This window comes from Quercus robur, chromosome 8 (assembly GCF_932294415.1).
Source record: "Quercus robur chromosome 8, dhQueRobu3.1, whole genome shotgun sequence".
Lineage (NCBI taxonomy): Eukaryota > Viridiplantae > Streptophyta > Magnoliopsida > Fagales > Fagaceae > Quercus > Quercus robur.
Window position 1 is genome coordinate 5633638 of NC_065541.1, and position 18208 is coordinate 5651845.

Consider the following 18208-nt stretch of genomic DNA (forward strand, 5'->3'; position numbering starts at 1 on the left):
AGACTTGAAGTTCAAGTGATATTCTTACGGTAATAGTATAATTTATGAAGCCCTAATATGCTTGGAGCAAGGATCGGTAATCAAGTGAGTAGCATTGGTAAATTAATATATATATATATATATATATAGAGAGAGAGAGAGAGAGAGAGAGAGAGAGAGAAATTATTTAGTGCTTTGTGAATACAATAAACTAGTCACAAACCCGTACGACGCATGGGAACCTACTTATTTATGTAGTAGACTAAAATAATTTTTATAAAATCCTAACTTGATTATGAAATTATACCATCACATAAATTACTCCAGTCTTTTATGTTTAAATTTGATAAAGAACCCATTGCATGAACATGCAATGGCTTGCAAAAAATTCGCTAGATGGTTTCAGATATTGCAAAAAAAAATATCAAAAATTTAGATATAAAAGCTTCCAAAATGCCAAAAAATATTAAAGAATCAAAAAAGATTCACTATCTAGAAATTATTGAAACAAAACAAAAAATATATATATATATATATATATGTGTGACTACACAATAGAGAAACATAAGAGAAAGATGTGTTATCTTCAAAAGAATGATCTATGGCTATAACTATTGAAATCTACCAAATTGTTTTAGATATTACCAAAAAAAAAAAAGGACCCAAAAATATCAATGTTAAAACTTCCAAAGTGACAAAAAATTAAAGAATCAAAATAGTCAAACCTACAAATTATAGAAACAACATAAAAAATGTGTTAGGTTCTAAAGACTTAGGATTTTATGTATTTAGAACTCTAATGTGTATTGTTGGCAAACCATGATCAAAACAAGATGTTTAGTCGTGTTTAGACTTGCTCAAAGTTGGTTCATTTATGTAAAGTTGGAACAAGCTGATGCATAAATAATTTATGCTTCTCGGCCTGGTTCGATCGATCAAAGCTTAGGCTCGATCAATCAAAAATCGGGTCAGATGCGTTTTCTGCAGAACTCCAACTCAACCCTAGTTTGTTTTAAAATGTTTAGGGTTTTGTAATTTGCCTCAGGTATATAAGGCAAACCCTAGCAACGTTTTAGTGTTGCTCATATTGCTGTTTGTGTAAATCTCTTGTGAGATCTGTAAGGAGCTTTCCTTTACACAAGCTTAGGATTATCAAGAAGGAGATTTCTTCAAGAGCTTGATATCATTCAGTTGCTGCCATAAGAACTTAAAGAAACACAAGCGAGTCTGCTTGTACATGCTGAAGAATCCAAGAAAGAAGGACTCCGTGGTTTCGAAGGTTGCACGTGGTCGTGTCAGTAAGTTTCTACTAGTGGGTAGCAATAGGATGTTAGTGGTCTAAGTCCTGTTGAACAATTTCGATTCTTTCATAGTGAATTCAGGTTTACCTTGAAAATAGCTAGGTTAAATCCTCCCCAAGTTTTTACCGGTTTGATTTCTTGGGTGATCATATCATTGTGTTATTTATCTTTCCGCTGTTTTGCATGATATGATTGTTTTGATTGTGATAACCTAGATTTGTTAATTTTGACTAAGTAACAACTTGGTTAATTACCTAAGTTAATTCAATTGTGTTTTTAAAGGGTCTAAAAACTATCAAAATGTGACTATAGTGTTACCTTTAAAAGAAATAATTCATCACTATAGTCATGGAAATCTGTCAAATAGTTTCAAAATTGCAAAATAATATCTCAAAAATTCATATGTTAAAACTTCTGAAATACCAAAAAATATTAAAGAATCAGATGATTCATTATTTAGAAATTATTGAAGCAAAACAAAATGTATATATAACTACACAATAGAGAAATATAAGAAAAAGATGGGTTACTTTAAAAAAAAATAATACATGGCTATAACTGTTGAAATTTTCCCAACAATTTTAAATATTACAAAAAATATAAACCCAAAAATAAATATCTTAAAACTTCCCAAAGTTAAAAAGAGTAAAGAATCAAAAAATTCAGAGCCTACTAATTATAGAAACAAAACAAAAAAATATGTGACGTTATAAATCCAGCCAAAAATTGAAGTTTGATAGATCTAAAAGCACCCACAACTAACATTGGATAGCACATGATCAAAAAACTTAAATTTGTAAACAATCTTAAAACCAAAGCAATAAAAATTGGAATTGCATATAGTCTTATTAGCCATAAACACCTACGAACTACAAAGATTTGTCATATGATAGATCTAAAAACACCCACAACTAATATTGGATAGCACATGATCAAAATCTTAAATTTGTAAGCAAATCCTAAACCCAAAGCAATAAAAATCGAAACTGCATATAGTCTTATTAATACCTACAAACTAAAAAGATTTGTTCTTTCTTAATTTATTTCCTGATCTTACATGAAGTTAGCTTCAGAGAAGTTCTTCGTGTTGGGATCGTGAGCCATGAATTGGTTCATCAATTGTTGCTTTTGGATCTCATTGCTTGTGGGACGGTGCATCTACTTTTTTTTCTATTTTTTTTTTTTTTTGGAGATAAATAAAACTGCTTCATTAGTAGTTTAAATCCAGTTCTGCCATTGGATTTAATTGGAGGCATAAAATGCTGTGTTTACGCCAGATCTATGTTTTCTCAAATAAAAATTGTAGACTTGGTTCAATTTAAGCAAAATGGACAGAACCCACCTAAAAATTTGGACTGGGTTCAATTTTCACAACTTTCACTAGTCGCCATTGGATTTCACTATAGATAAATTGGGCCGCCATATTTGGACAGTATTATACATTTTCTTTTGCCGACAAGGACAGTATTATATTGTTTCGGTAGACATCATTGTTGAACATGTACCAGGCATAAGAATCACAGATAAAGATTTGAATTAAATAAATAAATAAAGATTCCTTTAATTTGAACCGCTTTAAATATACCAGTACAATAATAGAATAGTAGCTGAAGAGAAACACAGAGACGACAAAGATGGGGCGTGATGGGTATCTTCCATTGTTTGAAACAAGGAGAGCTAAGGGTAGAGTCCTCTATAGGCTCTTTATGATCTCTGTGTTTGTGGGCATATGCTTGATTTGGATTTATAGAGTGAGTCATATACCAAGAAAAGGTGAGGATGGGAGATGGGGTTGGATTGGTTTGCTTGGGGCTGAGTTCTGGTTTGGACTTTACTGGGTCCTGACTCAAGCCCACCGGTGGAACCAAGTCTATAGGTGCACCTTCAAGGACAGGCTCTCTCAGAGGTTTGTTTTTGCCTCCCTCTGATATTAACCTAATATATTTATGCATATTTTTACTTAAAAAGCATAGTATTCTATGCATTTGTTAGTTGAGGGTGAACTTTTTTTTTTTGATGAAATAGTTGAGGATGAACTTGTTTCATATGTCCGTATGCATTTCATGAAAGTCTTATTGCTCAACTTTAAATGGACTGTGCTTTAGTGCAATGTACAAGCATTAAGAACTTTCTTTCTACTTTTCTTGATGAAATAGTTATGATAAAGCAATTACTGGTAAATGATTGAAGATATTTTATTGAAAAGGTACAATTCCACCTCTTTTTTTCTATATATGTATTTGTCGTCACTCTTTTTTTTTTTTTTTTTTTTCGAAGATTCTATCCATGAGAAGTGACAACCATGGATAGAACCAATTATTGTCGGTATTAAATCTGCAGTGAGAACTACCAAAAAGTCAAAAACAAAAGTGGGTTCCAGTTAACTCAACTGGTAAAGTCTCTGATAGTTGTATAAGAGATCTGGGGTTCAATCCCCGCCTACACCAAAAACTGATTGATGTCTTGGTCTGATGATAAAGAGCTATCATCAGGAGCGGACGCCATAGGTTAAAACTCTCTCAAAAAAAAAAACAAAATATGTGAGTCTACAAACTTTGTAGTCATTTGAATATACGCTTATTACTAAACATTAAAAACTGAAAATATGATAGCAAAATAATTTTTAAATGTGTGAATAGTACCATGGGACTTAATTTTAAAGAAAAATTTGCTAAATTAGACAACTTGTGGGTCCCGTGAATGGTACACAAGACCCGAGACCCACTATATTGAACGCAAACACACTGAAATTGAATTTCAATGCAATCCAAACGTAGGCTAAAAGTTTTCTTCATCATCTATATATACTTGGAACTCCATTGCCATACTTTCATATCACTTACCTAGATGAAGTAAAAGTTAAGAGCAAAAGGAGAAATATAAAAAAAAAAAATATATATATATATATATATTGCAAGGGGAAAAAAAGTTCAAGACAAGATAAAAGATTGAAACTTCATCAACCAAAAGGTGGTAATTAGAGAAAGATTTTGTAAGCCTTATCCCAAAGTTCATTTCTATATTTTATATTGAAGTAAATCCAATGTCTTTGAGATTTATTATATTTTATCAAGTAAACTGTAAACCAAACTTGGACCAAATCTATTGATCTTTTATTACTGAATGATGTTACATTACTTTCGCACAATCCCACCACCACGAACATTATTTTTATTATAAGTCAATCACAATATTTCAATCTAATTAATAATGAACATTTTTTATAAAAATTGTGTCACTAAACTTGTTGATCACAAAATTGTCCATTTCATAACAATCAAAATTGTTCATGTCATAACAATCTGCGTAAAATTTATCTCACTTTTATTATAATTATGAATGTTTTGCAAAACAGGCATGAAAAAGAGTTGCCCAAGGTGGACATATTTGTGTGCACTGCGGATCCAGTGATCGAGCCACCAGTGATGGTGATCAATACTGTTCTATCAGTAATGGCATATGACTATCCACAAGAGAAGCTAAGTGTGTATCTTTCAGATGATGGTGGATCAGATCTTACCTTCTATGCTCTCTTAGAAGCCTCTCACTTTGCTAAGCATTGGCTACCGTATTGCAAGAAATTCAAGGTGGAGCCAAGGTCACCAGCTGAATATTTCAACTCAAGTGATGACCCCCTTGATGCTAATCAGTCCAAAGAGTTGGTGTTTATAAAGGTAAATTTTTTTTTTTTTTTTTAGAATCATTTATAAAGGTAAATTAGATTATAGCAAATGAATTTTTTTTTTTTTTTAAATGAAGGGCGGTGGTTCAGATGCAAAGATAATATATATAATATATATAGAAGTGGTATCCAAGCGTCTGGTTAAAATTCTTTACTTCCTACCTACAAAACTTTTTGAAAAGCATATAAATCAATAGTCTGATAAATAGAATTTGAGACCTCCGAATTTATGACACATCTCCCAAATTTATTGAGCTGACATCACACAAACCGGTCACAATATTATAATAATCACAATTTTTTTTTTTTTTTGAGAAATTAATAATCACAATTTTGATGCTTCCTAGCTAGAATAATAGAGTGTAGTTGACTCTCAAAAAAAAAAAAAAAATAGAGTGTAGTCCAACTATTTTTATTATACTAATATATAGCAATGGAGTCATCCATGACGCATTGTGAACAACTTGATCAAGGGCAAAGATTTGACTCACACTTTTTTTCTTTTTTTGTTTTTTGGGATAATGATCGTGTTGACAACTATATTTGCTTGCTATTAAAATATTATTATAACGGTAAGTATTATTACTATCATAGCAATGGAGTCATCCATAAGGCATTGCGATGAAACTCATTAAGCGCGGTTAGGGGTGGCAATTTTTATCCATATCCATGAACCCACCCATTACCCACCTTATTTGGATAAGTCTTAACCCAACTCATTTGACTATTTGGGTTAAATGGGTGAAGACCCATTTGGTTATTTAATTAGATGGGTCTAAATGGATAATCTCACTAATACCCACTAAACCCATCTAAAATTTAAATAAACAACATAAAATCTAAATTTCTAGAAAATGACTAAAATACCCCTAAAACTTAAAAAATGACCAAAATACTAACAAAACCCAAAAAATGACCAAAATACCCCTAAAACCCAAAAAATGACCAAAATACCCCCGAAACCTATAAAATGACCAAAATACCCCCCAAAACCTAAAAATTACCAAAATACCTCCAAAACCAAAAAAATGACCAAAATATCCCTGAAACCCAAAAAATGACCAAAATACCCCCAAAACCCAACAAATGACCAAAATACCCCTTGAAACCTAAAAATTACCAAAATACCCCCAAAATCCAAAAAATGGCCAAAATACCTCTGAAACCCAAAAAATGACCAAAATACCCCTAAAACCTAAAAAATTACTAAAATACCACAAAAACCCAAAAACTGACCAAAATACCCCCGAAACCTAAAAATGACCAAAATACCTCCAAAACCCAAAAAATAACCAAAATACCCCTGAAACCCAAAAAAATGACCAAAATACTCCCAAAACCCAAAAAATGACCAAAATACCTTTGAAACCCAAAAAATGACCAAAATACCCCTAAAACCTAAAAATGACCAAAATACCTCCAAAACCCAAAATATGACAAAAATACCCTCGAAATCCAAAAAATGACCAAAATTCCCCCAAAACCCAAAAAATAACCAAACTACCCCCAAAACCCACAAAATGATCAAAATACCTCCAAAATCTCTAAAATGAGCAAAATACCCCCCAAAACCTCTCAAATGTCCAAAATATCCCCAAAATCCAAAAACTGACCAAAATACCCTCAAAACCCAAAAAATGACCAAAATACCCCCAAAACCCACAAAATGAGAAAAATACCTCCAAAACCTCTAAAATGAGCAAAATATCCCCAAAACCCAAAAATTACCAAAATACCCTAAAAACACAAAAAATGACCAAAATGTTTCCTAAACCTATAAAATGACCAAAATACCCCCCTAAACCTTAAAAATGACCGAAATACCTTTGAAACCTTAAAATTACCAAAAATACCCTCGAAACCTAAAAAATGACCAAAATACCTCTGAAACCTATAAAATGATTAAAATACCCCAAGACCTAAAAAATGACTAAAATAACCCCAAAACCTATTACAATGACCAAAATACCCCAAAAACCTAAAAAAATGACCAAAATACCCCCAAAACCTAACAATTACCAAAATACACCCTAAACCTAAAAAATTACCAAAATACTCCCTAAACCTAAAAAATTACCAAAATACTCCATAAACCTAAAAAATGACCGAAATACCTCTAAAACCTAAAAAATAACTGAAATACCCCAAAAACCTAAAAAAATTACCAAAAACCCTAAAACCTAAAAAATGATCGAAATACCCCCCAAAAACCTAAAAAAAATGACCAAAATAACCCCAAAACCTAAAAAAATGATCGATAAAAACCCATGAAACCCAAATTATGACCAAAATGCCCCTAAACATGTAAGATGACCAAAATACACCTGAAACATCTAAAATTACCGAAATAGAGGTTTCAGGGTATTTTGGATGTTTCAAGGATCTTTTTGACAAATTAAAGGTTCTAAGAGTCTTTCATTCATTTTATAGGTTTCGAGGGAATTTCGGTAATTTTTTAGGTTTCGGGGTTATTTTGACCATCTTTTAGATTCTAAGGGTATTTTAGCCATTTTTTAGGTTACGAGGGCATTTCTGTCATCTTTTAGTTTTAGGGTTATTTCGGTAAATTTCTAGGGTTTAGAAGTATTTTGGTCATTTTTAGGTTTTGGGGTATTTCGGTAATTTTTTAGGTTTCGGTGGTATTTTGGTCATTTTTAGGTTTCGAGGGTATTTCGGTCATTTTTCGGGTTTCAAGGGTATTTGGTATTTTTTGAGTTTCGGGGGTATTTTGGTATTTTTTGAGGTTTTAGGGGTATTTTGGTTATTTTTAGGTTTCGGGGGTATTTTGGTCATTTTTTGGTTTTCGGGGGTATTTTGGTAAGTTTTTAGGTTTCGGGGTATTTTGGTCATTTTTTGGGTTTTGGGGGTATTTTGGCCATTTTTTGGGTTTCAGGGGTATTTTGGTCATTTTCAGGTTTCGGGGGTATTTTGGTAATTTTTTGGGTTTCAAGGGATATTTTGGTAATTTTTTGGGTTTCGGAGGTATTTTGGTCATTTTTAGGTTTTGATGGTATTTTTGTCATTTTTTTGGGTTTTAAGGGTATTTTGGTCATTTTTTGGATTTTGGGGGTACTTTGGTCATTTTTTGGGCTTTGGAGGTTTTTTGGTCATTTTTTAGGTTTTGGGGGGTATTTTGGTAATTTTTAGGTTTCGAGGGTGTTTTGGTCATTTTTTGGGTTTTAGGGGGTATTTTGGTCATTTTAGTGGTTTTTAAGCATATTTGATGATTTTAGAGATATCAATGGTATTTTGGTCATTTTAGAGGTTTCATGGGTATTTTGGGATAATTTTAGAGATTTTTGGGATAATTTTGGATGTCCAAGGCTATATTGGTAATTTTGGAAGATTAGAGGTATTTGCATCATTTTAGGTATTTATGGGTATTTTGGAGGTCAAGAGGGTATTCAAGTAGTTTTAGAGGTATTTGGGTCATATTGGGTTAAATGGGTGGGTTACTAATTAAATGGGTTGGGTTGGTAATGGATAATTAATTTATATATAAACGGGTTATAAATGGATAAATGGGTAATTATACACCCAACCCATCTATGACCCAACCCATTTATGACCCAACCCGCTCATTTGCCACCCCTAAGCGCGGTTTAATTAGAAAGTATAGTTTTAAGCTTGAACTGTAAATCCCAAAAATAAAAATTTGAAGTTTAAAATTTTTAGTGATAAAAAGTTTTTATTAAAAAGTTGTTAGTGTTCGACAAAACTATAATTAGATGTTTTAATGCTTTTAAGCTAAATATATGGTAACCAAATTGATTTAAAGCTTTTAAATGTAATAAATAACAATAGATAATATTATAAAAGTGTGTTATTGACATATTATTTTATAAGTACTTATTTTTATACCTGAATCCAATTAGATCAATCAAAGTTCTAGGTGTAGAGAGGTGTTCGGTATCAAGCAGTTCAAATTCCCACTAGAACTCTTTTGGGTCCTAAAGCTCTTTAAGAGACTTTTAAGTTTTAACACAGCCCACACACTCTAAAGTATATATTTATCAATAATTGTTTTCTTACCCTTGTTGAGAGTCCATAATTTTACGTGCGATGTCTACTACTTTTTAGATGTCCATATTTTATTAAAATGTAATTGAATGATGTGTATGGACAATATATAATAAGGAGCGTGAAATAATCAATGGCCTATATTTATTTTACATCTCTTGAAATAGAAAATTATTTATTATTTATCATTATTCATTTGTTTAGGAGATAGTATTTGGATGTGAGGATTTAAAATCAAGGAATTTAAAGAAGAAATATTAGTATAAATTTCTGTAGTTTATATGAATTTTAACAAAATAAAGTGAATTTGAATTTTGAAAAATTTTCTCTAATGATATTGAATCACCATATTAATGGTTTCTCAAAAATAAAAAATAAAAAGAATCCCCTTATTATCAATTTTAATATATTCATGAATATCATGTCATCAATAGAATATATATTGAATAAAAGATCTGGAGTTCAATCGATATCTTGGTCTGATAATAAAGAACTATCATCGGGAATGCACATCATAGGTTGAAATTGTCTCAAATATATACACACACGTTTCATACTTTATTTAAACCATTTAAACTATTTCTGAAATTTAAATCTATCTTTTTAATTACTTCCTTTCAAATCAATTACAAAGAATTTTAACCATCAAGATTTTACTTGTCTTTCAACTGTTGACACATTGTTAATTGAAATTAATAGTCTGCTATATCCATGTTCATGTTGTAGAAATTATATGACGAAATGGAGAATCGAATCAAAAATGCAGCCAAGCTAGCTCGAATCCCAGAAGAATTACGCTCTAAACACACAGGATTTTCTCAATGGGATTCATATTCTTCTCAACGAGACCATGACACAATTCTTCAAGTATGTTATTACTAACACATTAATTCTAAAGACCATGTGTAATATTATTTTTCTTTGGTCAGCATATAAAATTTGAACACATTTAGTTTTCTAGATTTGCCAAACCAAAATTCAATCTTTTTTTATAGAACATGAAAATCAAGTACGCTATACACCCATGAATTTTATAAGCACAAGCAAATCATTTTGCTTTCAGTACTGTTTAAATTTTGAACCTTTTTTTTTTTCAGATATTAATTGATGGGAGAGACCCCAATGCCAAAGATAAAGATGGGTTTGTGTTGCCAACACTGGTTTATTTGGCTCGCGAGAAGAGACCCCAACATCACCACAACTTCAAAGCTGGAGCAATGAATGCATTGGTAATGTGCATTCTTGCAGACAAATGACACGCATTGTATGAAAGTATAGTTATTTTCTCAGTGAAATAAGTTAGTTATATAACCATACAATTTAGTTACATAAAATATAGGCACAGAATTCCAGACCTACTAGGAATAGTACTGCTAATCCTATGACTAATAAGACTACTAAAACAAGCATAATGATAATAATGATAGCACAATGGGCAGGCAAATATAACAGTTATGCTGACAACGTTTTCAATTCTGTAATCTTTAATATTTTCTTTCAGTGAAAGTACTCCCAAGTTTGGCACTAAACTTGAAGGCATGTTATCTTTCTCTTGAATATACAGTCATCAACCTAAATTGTTGTGAACTTTCAAGTATCACTGATTTTTTTTCCTCTAATGTTTCACTGTGCAGATAAGAGTGTCATCAGAGATTAGCAATGGACCAATCATTCTTAATGTGGACTGTGATATGTACTCAAACAATTCACATTCTGTACGAGATGCATTATGCTTTTTCATGGATGAAGAGAAGGGCCATGAGATTGCTTTTGTTCAGTTTCCCCAGAATTTTAAGAATGTTACTAGGAATGAAATATATGATGCTGCAATAAGAGTAATAAACGAGGTGGGTAAATACTTGTGGAATCAAAGAATTTTTAGATCATATTGATTAAATTGTTAATCTGGCTAAATTCTAATGCTTGGTGATAAAGGTGGAATTCCATGGTTTAGATGGTTGTGGAGGCCCTTTATATGTTGGAACTGGATGCTTTCACAGAAGAGACACTCTATGTGGGAGGAAGTTCAGTAAGGAATATAAGACTGACTGGAGTAGTTTGAATGACATAAGGAGAAAAGACAGTGTTCATGAATTAGAAAAAAAATTTAAGGGTCTTGCAAGCTCTACCTATGATAAAAACACTCAATGGGGAAAAGAGGTCACTCTCTCTCTGTCATACATACACACACACACACACAACAAACACAAACACATTCTTACTTTACATATATTGATGTTTGATTGCAGATGGGCTTGCTATATGGATGTCCAGTAGAAGATGTGATAACCGGGTTATCAATCCAATGTCGGGGGTGGAAATCAGTCTTCTTTAATCCATCAAGAAAGGCTTTCTTAGGAATAGCTGCAACTACACTCCCTGATGCACTTGTGCAGCATAAGAGGTGGTCTGAAGGCAATCTCCAGATTTTGTTTTCTAGGTACAGTCCTGCGTGGTATGCACAGGGAAAGATTAGCTTGGCCCTTCAAATGGGATATTGCGCCTATTGTCTTTGGGCTCCTAATTGCTTGGCAACACTATATTACACTGTTATCCCTTCACTTTATCTCCTTAAAGGAATTTCCTTGTTTCCACAGGTGTGATTCCTTGCTTCTTATTTGTTACAATGTTTTGACTTTTTTTTATTTGCTTTACATTATAAGGGGGAAACTGTGGGCAACAAATTCAACTTTTCCCCTGATCTTAATAGTGCTATCTGAAAAAAAAAAAATGTATAAATATTGGAAATAATAATTTACAAGTGAACATAAGAATGATAAATGTAAGAGAAATGATATGTTCACAATATTTTCACAACAAATTTTAACTAGTAAGTTGTTATTGGTTGTTATTGTTGGGGCAAAAAAGTAATCTCAGTGATAAGTTTAAATTTGAATCAATAACAACTAACAACCTATAATTTGTTATGAAAATGTTGTAGACATAGCACTTCTCTAGATATAAATGACAAAGTAAACTATAAACCTCTACATTTTTTTTTTTCTTGCTTTTTTATAAGTAAAAAGAAAATGAAAAAAAAAATGTTTATATCCTTCAATCTATTCTTCTTCTTTCTTCTTTGGATAAATTACAAATTATAAATTTTGACTCATTTTTAATTTTCGTTTCAATCATTAACTCATATTTGTTTTTTAATTTAGTCATTGTGTCTAGTTCTACATAATCTAGTTATTAGTTTTAGTATTTTTCACTTTCCAAAATGACCTTATTTTTGGTGGACTTAACGGTGAAATTGAATAAAAAGGAGAGAGAGAGAGAATTGAAAATAGGTTAACTTAGAGGGGCTAAATTGAAATTAAGCCTCTTTTTTCTTTTTCTTTTTTATATAACATTCAAATTTATTACGTGTAACACACTTGATCAAAAGTCTTTTTTTTTTTTTTTTTTTTGAGAAACCACTTAATCAAAAGTCTAGTTTAATTAGAGGTAAATATGACATGGGTGTAGTGGAATATTCAGGATCAGGCTACATATCATCCAGGTCAAACTCAATGTATAGAAATTGCATATTTATATTTTTAGATGAATAAAATTTCATATTTTGGTTTTTTAGAAGATTATTTATAGTTCTTATTTTTATTTTTTAAATGTATGTGATAAAGTTTTGTGTTGTCAATTCAGATCTCAAGCCCATGGTTCATACCATTTGCATATGTGATATCTGCTAAAAACATTTGTGCCTTAGCCGAGTTTCTGTGGTGTGGGGGTACAATCCTAGGTTGGTGGAATAACCAAAGGATGTGGCTTTACAAGAGAACAAGTTCCTATCTCTTTGCCTTTATGGACACCATTTTAAAGTTACTAGGCTTTGCTATGTCAGGATTTGTAATCTCAACCAAGATAGCTGACCACGATGTGTCCCAAAGATATGAGAAAGAAATAATGGAGTTTGGAACTTCCACTCCAATGCTCACAATATTATCAACACTTGCAATGATAAATTTAGTATGCTTTGTTGGGGTGTTGAAAGAAGCATTGATGGGTAAAGGAATCATAAGAGTTTACGAGACAATGAGTTTGCAATTTGTTCTTTGTGGGATTTTGGTTCTCATCAACTTTCCTTTGTACCAAGCCCTATTCCTGAGGAAGGACAAGGGTAAGCTGCCAAGCTCCTTAGCAGGCAAATCAATTGTATTAGCTCTACTGGCTTGTATCAGTTTTACATTGTTGTCCTAATCTTCTCAGTTTCTTATGTGAAATAAGAGCTATTTGGCTGTAGGTGTGTCGTGTTCTGATTAGAACAGAGCACACGTTTATGCATCAACATGTTATGTTGTTACCCCTACAAACCCTTTTTCTTTTTCTTTTTTTCTCTTTTAAGAATCATTACCCCTTACAAATTGATTGGCGATTTAGAGTATAAACTATAAAGCGGTGAATGCATAAATTGGTAAACCTTTCGTGAAGATGTCAACCGGATAAACTGAACCAGAAGACTATAATTGACTACTGATTTACAAACAAAGCGAATACCAAATCATAAATATTGTCATTATTACTAAGCTATCACTTGAATTCTAACAAATCAAAAGACTTGAAGTTCAAGTGATATTCTTACGGTAATAGTATAATTTATGAAGCCCTAATATGCTTGGAGCAAGGATCGGTAATCAAGTGAGTAGCATTGGTAAATTAATATATATATATATATATATATATATAGAGAGAGAGAGAGAGAGAGAGAGAGAGAGAGAGAGAAATTATTTAGTGCTTTGTGAATACAATAAACTAGTCACAAACCCATACTACGCACGGGAACCTACTTATTTATGTAGTAGACTAAAATAATTTTTATAAAATCCTAACTTGATTATGAAATTATACCATCACATAAATTACTCCAGTCTTTTATGTTTAAATTTGATAAAGAACCCATTGCATGAACATGCAGTGGCTTGCAAAAAATTCGCTAGATGGTTTCAGATATTGCAAAAAAAATATCAAAAATTCAGATATAAAAGCTTCCAAAATGCCAAAAAATATTAAAGAATCAAAAAAGATTCACTATCTAGAAATTATTGAAACAAAACAAAATATATATATATATATATATGTGTGACTACACAATAGAGAAGCATAAGAGAAAGATGTGTTATCTTCAAAAAAATGATCTATGGTTATAACTATTGAAATCTACCAAATTGTTTTAGATATTACCCAAAAAAAAAAAGAACCCAAAAATATCAATGTTAAAACTTCCAAAGTGACAAAAAATTAAAGAATCAAAATAGTCAAAACCTACAAATTATAGAAACAACATAAAAAATGTGTTAGGTTCTAAAGACTTAGGATTTTATGTATTTAGAACTCTAATGTGTATTGTTGGCAAACCATGATCAAAACAAGATGTTTAGTCGTGTTTAGACTTGCTCAAAGTTGGAACAAGCTGATGCATAAATCATTTATGCTTCTCGGCCTGGTTCGATCGATCAAAGCTTAGGCTCGATCAATCGAAAATCGGGTCAGATGCGTTTTCTGCAGAACTCCAACTCAGCCCTAGTTTGTTTTAAAATGTTTAGGGTTTTGTAATTTGCCCCAGGTATATAAGGCAAACCCTAGCCATGTTTTAGTGTTGCTCATATTACTGTTTGTGTAAATCTCTTGTGAGATCTGTGAGGAGCTTTCCTTTATACAAGCTTAGGATTATCAAGAAGGAGATTTCTTCAAGAGCTTGATGATCATTCAGTTGCTGCCATAAGAACTTAAAGAAACACAAGCGAGTGTGCTTGTACTTGCTAGAGAATCCAAGAAAGGAGTCCGTGGTTTCGAAACTTGCACGTGGTCGTGTCAGTAAGTTTCTACTAGTGGGTAGCAATAAGATGTTAGTGGTCTAAGTCCTGTTGAACAATTTCGATTCTTTCATAGTGAATTCAGGTTTACCTTGAAGATAGCTAGGTTAAATCCTCCCCAAGTTTTTACCGGCTTGATTTCTTGGGTGATCATATCATTGTGTTATTTATCTTTCCGTTGTTTTGCATGATATGATTGTTTCGATTGTAATAACCTAGATTTGTTAATTTTGACTAAGTAACAACTTGGCTAATTACCTAGGTTAATTCAATTGTGTTTTTAAAGGGTTTAAAAACTATCAAAATGTGACTATAGTGTTACCTTTAAAAGAAATAATTCATCACTATAGTCATGGAAATCTGTCAAATAGTTTCAAAATTGCAAAATAATATCTCAAAAATTCATATGTTAAAACTTCTGAAATACCAAAAAATATTAAAGAATCAGATGATTCATTATTTAGAAATTATTGAAGCAAAACAAAATGTATATATAACTACACAATAGAGAAATATAATAAAAAGATGGGTTACTTTAAAAAAAAAATAATACATGGCTATAATTGTTGAAATTTTCCCAACAATTTCAAATATTACAAAAAATATAAACCCAAAAATAAATATGTTAAAACTTCCAAAAGTTAAAAAGAGTAAAGAATCAAAAAATTCAGAGCCTACTAATTATAGAAACAAAACAAAAAAATATGTGACGTTATAAATCCAGCCAAAAATTGAAGTTTGATAGATCTAAAAGCACCCACAACTAACATTGGATAGCACATGATCAAAAAACTTAAATTTGTAAACAATCTTAAAACCAAAGCAATAAAAATTGGAATTGCATATAGTCTTATTAGCCATAAACACCTACGAACTACAAAGATTTGTCATATGATAGATCTAAAAACACCCACAACTAATATTGGATAGCACATGATCAAAATCTTAAATTTGTAAGCAAATCCTAAACCCAAAGCAACAAAAATCGAAACTGCATATATTCTTATTAATACCTACAAACTAAAAAGATTTGTTCTTTCTTAATTTGTTTCCTGATCTTACATGAAGTTAGCTTCAGAGAAGTTCTTCGTGTTGGGATCGTGAGCCATGAATTGGTTCATCAATTGTTGCTTTTGGATCTCATTGCTTGTGAGACGGTGCATCTACTTTTTTTTTCTTTTTTTCTTTTTTTTGGAGAGAAATAAAACTGCTTCATTAGTAGTTTAAATCCAGTTCTGCCATTGGATTTAATTGGAGGCATAAAATGCTGTGTTTACGCCAGATCTATGTTTTCTCAAATAAAAATTGTAGACTTGGTTCAATTTAAGCAAAATGGACAGAACCCACCTAAAAATTTGGACTGGGTTCAATTTTCACAACTTTCACTAGTCGCCATTGGATTTCACTATAGATTAATTGGGCCGCCATATTTGGACAGTATTATATATTTTCTTTTGCCGACAAGGACAGTATTATATTGTTTCGGTAGACATAATTGTTGAACATGTACCAGGCATAAGAATCACAGATAAAGATTTGAATTAAATAAATAAATAAAGATTCCTTTAATTTGAACCGCTTTAAATATACCAGTACAATAATAGAATAGTAGCTGAAGAGAAACACGGAGACGACAAAGATGGGGCGTGATGGGTATCTTCCATTGTTTGAAACAAGGAGAGCTAAGGGTAGAGTCCTCTGTAGGCTCTTTGTGATCTCTGTGTTTGTGGGCATATGCTTGATTTGGATTTATAGAGTGAGTCATCTACCAAGAAAAGGTGAGGATGGGAGATGGGGTTGGATTGGTTTGCTTGGGGCTGAGTTCTGGTTTGGACTTTACTGGGTCCTGACTCAAGCCCACCGGTGGAACCAAGTCTATAGGTGCACCTTCAAGGACAGGCTCTCTCAGAGGTTTGTTTTTGCCTCCCTCTGATATTAACCTAATATATTTATGCATATTTTTACTTAAAAAGCATAGTATTCTATGCATTTGTTAGTTGAGGGTGAACTTTTTTTTTTTGATGAAATAGTTGAGGATGAACTTGTTTCATATGTCCGTATGCATTTCATGAAAGTCTTATTGCTCAACTTTAAATGGACTGTGCTTTAGTGCAATGTACAAGCATTAAGAACTTTCTTTCTACTTTTCTTGATGAAATAGTTATGATAAAGCAATTACTGGTAAATGATTGAAGATATTTTATTGAAAAGGTACAATTCCACCTCTTTTTTTCTATATATGTATTTGTCGTCACTCTTTTTTTTTTTTTTTTCAAAGATTCTATCCATGAGAAGTGACAACCATGCATAGAACCAATTATTGTCGGTATTAAATCTGCAGTGAGAACTACCAAAAAGTCAAAAACAAAAGTGGGTTCCAGTTAACTCAATTGGTAAAGTCTCTGATGGTTGTATAAGAGATCTGGGGTTCAATCCCCGCCTACACCAAAAACTGATTGATGTCTTGATCTGATGATAAAGAGCTATCATCAGGAGCGGACGCTATAGGTTGAAACTCTCTCAAAAAAAATAAAACAAAAAACAAAAAACAAAATATGTGAGTCTACAAACTTTGTAGTCATTTGAATATACGCTTATTACTAAACATTAAAAACTAAAAACTGATGGTTGTATAAGAGATCTGATGGTTGTATAAGAGATCTGGGGTTCAATCCCCGCCTACACCAAAAACTGATTGATGTCTTGATCTGATGATAAAGAGCTATCATCAGGAGCGGACGCTATAGGTTGAAACTCTCTCAAAAAAAAAAAAAAAACAAAAAACAAAAAACAAAATATGTGAGTCTACAAACTTTGTAGTCATTTGAATATACGCTTATTACTAAACATTAAAAACTGAAAACTGAAAATATGATAGCAAAATAATTTTTAAATGTGTGAATAATACCATGGGACTCAATTTTAAAGAAAAATTTGCTAAATTCGACAACTTGTGGGTCCCGTGAACGGTACACAGGACCCAAGACCCAAGACCCACTATATTGAACGCAAACACACTGAAATTGAATTTCAATGCAATCCAAACGGAGGCTAAAAGTTTTCTTCATCATCTATATATACTTGGAACTCCATTGCCATACTTTCATATCACTTACCTAGATGAAGGAAAAGTTACGAGCAAAATGAGAAATATAAAATATATATATATATATATATATTGCAAGGGGAAAAAAAGTTCAAGACAAGATAAAAGATTGAAACTTCATCAACCAAAAGGTGGTAATTAGAGAAAGATTTTGTAAGCCTTATCCCAAAGTTCATTTCTATATTTTATATTGAAGTAAATCCAATGTCTTTGAGATTTATTATATTTTATCAAGTAAACTGTAAACCAAACTTGGACCAAATCTATTGATCTTTTATTACTGAATGATGTTACATTACTTTCGCACAAT

The 18208-nt window shown here is 31.8% G+C and overlaps 1 protein-coding gene across 5 annotated transcripts in view; it reads left to right on the forward strand.

Annotated features, from left to right (window-relative positions):
• Positions 1-18208, forward strand: part of LOC126694287 (cellulose synthase-like protein E1) — a 46515-nt gene that overhangs the window by 19753 nt on the left and 8554 nt on the right. The window contains exons 1-8 of one of the 5 annotated variants that reach the window (XM_050390441.1): positions 2845-3186; positions 4636-4954; positions 9709-9849; positions 10080-10211; positions 10617-10829; positions 10918-11142; positions 11232-11579; positions 12625-13292. In XM_050390441.1, coding sequence (XP_050246398.1) covers positions 2915-3186; positions 4636-4954; positions 9709-9849; positions 10080-10211; positions 10617-10829; positions 10918-11142; positions 11232-11579; positions 12625-13179 — 2205 coding nt within the window. In that variant the 5' untranslated portion in view covers positions 2845-2914 and the 3' untranslated portion in view covers positions 13180-13292. Of the gene's footprint in view, positions 1-2844; positions 3187-3436; positions 3487-4635; positions 4955-9708; positions 9850-10079; positions 10212-10616; positions 10830-10917; positions 11143-11231; positions 11580-12624; positions 13293-16570; positions 16704-16774; positions 17004-18208 lie in introns of those variants that run through there. The other 4 variants (XM_050390445.1, XM_050390443.1, XM_050390442.1 and 1 more) reach the window with 4 other exon arrangements.